Here is a 7086-nt window from a genome sequence, read left to right as displayed (position 1 = left end):
TGGGGTCTTCTGCCCCTTTGTCGAATCTTGTTTTTTTTGGGTAAAGTTGGGCTAATTGCTCAAGAATTGTGAGTCCGGGGCTCGAAGCCCAAATCCTGTGAATACTGTAATCGTACATTTGTTACCTTGCTACTCTGTACCTGCCATTCTTGTTATTTCTTGATTTTGCTAAGAAAATATAACCCTGTTAAATTTTATCTTAACTTTAATTTCGTATTCTGAGACCTGTTCACCCCCGCACCTTCTTTCACCTCTGCTGTTCCACAGAAACCTCGGAACAATTATTATTATTATTATTATTATTATTATTATTATTATTATTATTATTATTATTATTATTATTATTATTATTATTATTATTATTATTATTATTATTATTATTACTTCTGCCGACTATGGACTGCGAATACGCAGCTTCATATTTTCGAGGTTTTTCCCCCTCAAGAAAAGTACTCTTCTTCGTCCTTTCGAGAATACCCTATGAGTTTACGATGGTTTCTCTTCGGACAGATCCTTCCTTCACCTGTGTAATTTTCATTTTCTACGTTTCTCTCTTTTCTGTGTCTTCTGTCTTGATACTACTGTTTTCAAGATTTTTTTAAAAAAATTATAGTCTATTTGTTCGTGGCATCGACCTCTGCAGATCTTTTGCTACTACTTTCACTATATGACATGAACCTGCGTGTAAGTGTAATTGCGGAAGTGTAGAGTGTTGAATGTGAGGAAAGGAACGTTGAGGACGACGACACAAACACCCAGTCCCCAAGCCAATTAATCCCCTGACCCGGCCGCGAATCGAACCCGGGGCCGCCGGGTGACAGGCGGATGCGTTGCTCCCTACACCGTGGGACCCGACTGTTTTAAGCTTACTTTTTACATGTTTCCTGACGTCGCACCTACACAGATAGGTCTTACGGCGACGCTGGGACAGGAAAGGGCTAGGAGTGGGAAGGAAGCGGCCGTGCCCTTAATTAAGGCGCAGCCTGGTGTGAAAATGGGAAACCACGGAAAACAATCTTCAGGGCTGTCGACAGTGGGGTTCGAACCCACTGTCTCCCGAATACTGGATACTGGCTGCATCCAGCGACTCCAACCATCGAGCTCGGTTTTCTAGATTTTGGTGGACTTCTTCCAACTATCCCGGTCTAGAAAGCCAAGAATAACGGCCGAGAGGATTCGCCGTGCTGACCACACGACACCTCGTAATCTGCAAGCTTTCTGGCTGAGCAGCGGTCGCTTGGTAGGCCAAGGCCCTTCAAGGGCTGTAGTGCCATGGGGTTAGTCCTCCACCTATGGAACTTCTGGTTTTGGTGCTGATGACCTATATGTTGGATCCTTCAAAACTACAATCATCAACTTCAGCCTTTCTGTTCTCCTGTACTAAGGTAATTTACTGTTCTTCCTCACTTCCGGTTTTGCTTTTGGGGCAATTGCTCTTGGATTCTAATAAGACTTCTTAGACATCCTGTTTCACTAACTACTCTGAGTGCAAGCGAACTTGGCGTATTTTTCTTGCATGGTGAACGCTTTGTTAGTAAACAAATCCAAGCGCCTACTTTACCCGCCAAACCACGGCGCTAGTTTTGGATAGGTAATGGTGCGAGGGGAAGTGTGTACGCCGCTTGGTCTGAGCGTGCGCTGCTCTCCCCTCCATCCTCCCTTGACATCCCCACCACTCGCACTGCACAGCCAGCACTATCCCTCGTCAAACCTTCACTCCAGTCTCCATGGATTTTAGTCGTAAAGCGTGGAGTGAAGGATACGGAAGCGAGACATCTGCGATTCAGTGCTAACTTGTGGAAGAACTGTGAAACTAATTCGAAAAGCGGACGATTTGAATGTGCGCGTGCACTTCTTTTCCATTCGCAATACTATTTTTATAGTGACTTTCTTTTCTTAAAAAGCAAATTGTTAATTTTTACCTCTCTTTTCTATATAGCTCAGTATCTTAGGAAAATTCCGCTCTAATTGTATACCAACGATTGCCACGTGTATTTATGAAATAATTCGTTTCTTCTTCGTCTGTAATTCGTTATTCGCGATAGTTTTATACTTAATAGTTGTAGTAAGAACTTTCTTTTACTCAAATTCTTGACGCTAAACTTCCATTGTTTAGCCCAGTAATTTAATGACGTTTCGGTGTTATAAGTAAAGTCGGAGCACTACGCTTTTAGTAGAACGGCTACGTCTAGTATAATATTTCGGGTCTCGTATATTACGTGACACCAATGTAAAAAGTAGTTGTGAGGTGAATTAATTACATTAATTGATACATTACGTAGAGTAATAAACATTTTATAAATCATGGTGGTTAAGAGTGACACTCGGAATGGGCACGAACTCGCGCCCCTGAACACCCGTGCGAATGGTACAGGGGGTGTAGTGACCATTGTGTTACCCCCGCAGCCTGGAAGTGGTGCTACGCACAGAAACAGTATTGTTGGTAGTGTTGAAGAAGGCGAAGATCGAGCAGCATGGAGCAACAAGATGCAGTTCTTCTTGAGTATCATCGGCTACTCTGTGGGCCTAGGGAACATTTGGAGGTTCCCCTACCTGTGTCAGCAGAATGGAGGAGGTGAGTACGACGTGGCTTTCTCGACTCGGCACTTCCATGCCGCATTCTGTTGTCGCCTTATGTCTGTAAATATTTTCTAACTTTTTCTTTCCATATCGCCGCTTAAGAATGCAAACCTCGTCTGTAATATGAACCTGACTTTACAGGAGAGCAGAGAAATTGCTCTATAGTTAAAAAAGAATTGCCAGTAGAAATTTGTAATCATATTGTTTGGTACAAGAATGTTTTCTTTAAAGAATTTCATTTTGCACTTGCGAGGTATCTGTAGACAACTGTCATGATACATTTTAAGCAGTTCTGCTGGATATTTTATTACGTCGTCTCCACAGGACTACTTGGAGTCTTTTTACTGCCATACCGAAATATAAATAAAAATTATTTCGGAAAAAATGCACGGTACGAGGTCTCCATTCTTAAGAGACAACCAGTAAGTTGTTCACATTCTTACGTAGTGGTAAAATCTTCAAATGTATAATTTATACGGAAATACTGTAGTTTCGTTAAAATTTTAAAGTTCATTGACTGTACCTCAGTTTCAGCTAGTATTCCTCAGTAATTTCACGGTCTCAGTATTATACTTCCTTTAATAATTAAAATTACAACAGTACGCTTTTAGTAGAACGGTTGCGCCTAGTACGATATTTTAAGACTCGTATATTACGTGACACCAGTGTAAAAAAAAAAAAGTCGTGTTCCAGCTTATCACTAGACCCTGTTTCGAATAATAAGATGCATATTTCCTGTTATACTATTAGTTCATTGGTTCGAAACAGATTGTCAGCGATTTTCTTGTCATGGATATCACGCTCGGTTCTTGTGTCATTTATCGTGGGTTTAGTTCCAGCTAACTCTAATCATAGTTATATATTCACGGAATCCATTATTTGAATGCAGATCATTACTGAATTATGTCGCTAAAGAAGTAAGTAGTAGAGGGAGCGATTGTTGTTTGACATCGTCGCCGACATGTCACAAGGTAACTGTTGTTCGTATGTTGATAATAAATGTAAAGCTATTTTGTACAAGGAAAGTTACTTTTTGTCGTTCTTATCGCCCTGTGAGTGGGGAAGTGAGAAGGTAGGAGGTAACTGAGAGGCGAATCCCTGTCTCTCTCAATTTGGGAGTTTGGATTGGCGACTACAAAGCACCTCGCTGAGTCTGGCAGAGCTTCCACTTACCTGTGACAGCCTCCGTGCTTTCATCTTAAATACCTGACCATACTTGGTCAGCATTTTGTTGTATTCCGAACCGAGAGAGTTGGCCATGCGGTTAGGGGTGCACAGCTATGAGCTTGCATTCTGGGGATAGTGGGTTCAAACTCCACTGTCGGCAGCTCTTCCCGGGGTTTCCCATTTTCACTCCAGGTAAATGCTGGGGGCTGTGCCATAATTAAGACCACTGCAGCTTCCTTCCGACTCTTAGACCTTTCCTTTCCCATCGTCGCCATAAGACCTATCTGTGTCGAATAGAAAAAAAAACACCACCCCACCAAACCGTTCTCTTCCAACCCCGCCGGTATTAGTTCTTTGACGCGTAGGGAGTCTTTAATCCTTTCGCCCTTCGTGTCTCTTCTTTCCTTTTGCCGATACCCTCATTCTTGGAAGGTTAGGAATTCTTTCCTTTTTTCCACTAATTACTAATAAGAGAAGCCAACGGCCGTAGCCGTGTTGAAACACCGGATCCCGTGAGATCTCCGAAGTTAAGCAACATTGGGCGTGGTCAGGAGTTGGATGGGTTGCCACGCGCTGTTGGTGGGGGAGGAGGTAAGGGAATGGAGGAGCGGAAAGGAACTGGCCACCCTACCGCACGTAAACTCCGGCTCAGGAATACCTCTGCGGAGGTTCGGACCTGCCTTCGGGCAGAATAACCCTTACCTACTAATAAGAGAGGACGGTTGCCTCGTTGTATTTCCTCTTAAATTATACCAGCTGTCGTTCATATTCTTAGTAAAACATTTTTTTTTTTTTTAATTTTGCAAGTTGTTTTACGTCGCACCGACAGAGATAGGTCTTACGACGACGATGGGATAGGAAAAGGCTAGGAGTGAGAAGGAAGTGGCGTGAATAAATTGAAAACCACCTTCAGGGCTGCCGAGAGTGAGGTTCGAACCCACCATCTCCCGAATGCAAGCTCACAGCAGTGCGACTCTAACTGCACGGCCAACTCGCTCGTTCCTCGTAAATCTGTCGGTTACCTGGTTCATATTAATAAAATCATAAAAATTTCCCAACAAATCTCCAGCAAAACCGTACATGTCAATCTGGCAGCATGAGGTACTCTACAGTACATTGGGAAAGCCATCCAAGGACAATGAAATGAGAAGGCTGGACCACGCTGTTTTTTTACGGTTATGTCCAGTGCACTTTCTTTCTTTTCTCTCTGTTTCATACCCTATTTAAATACTTATATGTTCCCGTGTTTCGTGTGAAGTAGTTCCATTTGTACATCATTACAATTTCAGGGAAGTTTTTTTTTTTTGCTAGTTGTTTTACGTCGCACCGACAGAGATAGGTCTTACGGCGACGATGGGATAGGAAAGGGCTAGGAGTGGGAAGGAAGCGGCCGTGGCCTTAATTAAGGTACAGCCCCAGCTTTTGCCTGGTGTGCAAATGGGAAACCACGGAAAACCATTTTCAGGGCTGCCGACAGTGGGGTTCGAACCTACTATCTCCCGAATACTGGATACTGGCCGCACATAAGCGACTGCAGCTATTTCAGGGAAGCAATAACAGGCACTAAATGTTATCAAGCAATTCATGCATTCAATAAGTGTAATGTGCTGATGAACACTATTGTCCTAGGCCTTCAATGAACTAATATTAGTAACCTCCATATTTCGTGCATAACAAGTTAAGTGTAAATCCCCTAGTTTGATGCTGATTGCCAACACTTCTCTTATAAAGTAACAGATATCGCTCTCAACTGTTGCGTCGTTAATCGTGGAGTGAATTCCAGGTAACGTCTGTTTTATTCATTCCTAGGGTAACAGTCAACTTGTATTCGGTAATATACAGCCAAGAAAATCGTGACCACCTTGAAGCACCAACAGGACCTTTATTTAATTCGTTTGTTTACTTACCTACTGCTTACAGCTTCTTGAAGAAGGCCCATGCTAGGTGGGCTGTGTGGATTTCGTACGAGGCTTCGCTGCATTTTTGGTTCGAAAGTATATGAGTCATATTGTTCCAGCTGAGATGTCCGACTGCTTGAGGTTCAGAGGGTCTCATGTTCGATTCCCGGCTGGCTCGAGGCTTTTAATTGCGTCTGATTAATTCTTCTGGCTCGGTGTTTTTGTTTGTCCCAACACTCTCCTCTTCATGTTCAGACAACACACCACAGAAACAAGCAATAGTGAAAAGGGCCAAATCCAAATGTGCGACTCCACCAAGGTGTGGAAAAAGTAGCATTAAGAACTTCCTTTCATACCAAGCCCATATGTGAAACCCGTCTGATTATGTTGCAGTGATTTTATTACATCTACTTCGATTGAGAAATTCTACATGTGGTATGATGGGAAATTTGAGATGGTGATCATTGTTTTGAGGAAGAACAAATAACCATCCTCTCAAATATAAGGAGGATAGTAACCCGTCATTAGTGTGCAGGAGTGTCGATTGGGAATTAGAAATGTGTGCGTGGAGGGGGGGGGGGAGGGATTACACTCAACAAAAAAACACCCGGGTTTGTTAATAATAAAAGAAAATAAGGGAACGAATTAGTTGATAAGACAACAGGGCTTGTACAAATTGCTTTCTTTTTTAATAATTCCTGTAATTCTAGGCTGCTAAATAGAATAAAAATGTAATGTTTTCTACACAAAGTGGTGGGCGACTGTCCCTCCCCCTCGCCCCCCCCTCCCTCCCCGCAATCGCCACCACTGTTGAATAAATGAAATGAGTTAATCACCAACACTGCAAAATTACAGAGACCTAATTTCCAACCCCATTACGATTTCTTTTCCTTTCTTAACAACCCGTTGTAGTTCGCTCCGCAGTTAATCTAGATCATGTGGAATTTTTACTGGGGACAATGAAACATCTCAGTTTCACCGTTTCCTACACTGCAGAAGCGAGCGTAACATTGTCGCTTTCGTTTGGCTTCTGGTGAATGCTGTCACTTAAGTATGTAGGCCAGTTGATGAAATGCGTGTGAAGTCTAATAACCTGTGTGACTCGGGTGTCAGGACTGACTAACCTTAGCAGTACAGTTCCTTAGTCGTTGGCTTTCTGTTCCAAGGATAGTAGGTTCGATCCTCGCTGAAGTCGGCGGCATGTGTAGGGTGCTAAAATGCAAGAGCGCTGTGCCTTTCTCCAAGGAACGTGGAATAACTCTTATGGGACACAATTGTCACACCCTGACGTCTTATGAAATGTAAAGGAGTTGAAAGTTGAATATGTCCACTTCGAAATTAAGGAATTAAAAAAGTTCATTCTCCCTCAGTTCCTATTCGTATTAGCGGAAAACAATAGAGCAGCCTCGTAGTATAGGGGTAGTGTGCCTGGCACCCTCTT

General features: G+C 42.8%; 1 protein-coding gene across 1 annotated transcript in view; it reads left to right on the top strand.

Moving 5' to 3' along the window:
• The first annotated feature begins 1736 nt into the window (after positions 1–1736).
• The window catches only part of LOC136876317 (sodium- and chloride-dependent transporter XTRP3), a 385847-nt gene continuing 380497 nt past the window's right edge, over positions 1737–7086 (top strand). The window contains exon 1 of the mRNA XM_067150163.2: positions 1737–2575. Within this exon, the coding sequence (XP_067006264.1) occupies positions 2305–2575 (271 nt within the window). The 5' untranslated portion in view covers positions 1737–2304. The remainder of the gene's footprint in view (positions 2576–7086) is intronic.

This window comes from Anabrus simplex, chromosome 6 (assembly GCF_040414725.1).
Source record: "Anabrus simplex isolate iqAnaSimp1 chromosome 6, ASM4041472v1, whole genome shotgun sequence".
In the NCBI taxonomy this organism is placed as follows: Eukaryota; Metazoa; Arthropoda; class Insecta; order Orthoptera; family Tettigoniidae; genus Anabrus; species Anabrus simplex.
This window is presented reverse-complemented; position numbering and strand designations above follow the sequence as displayed.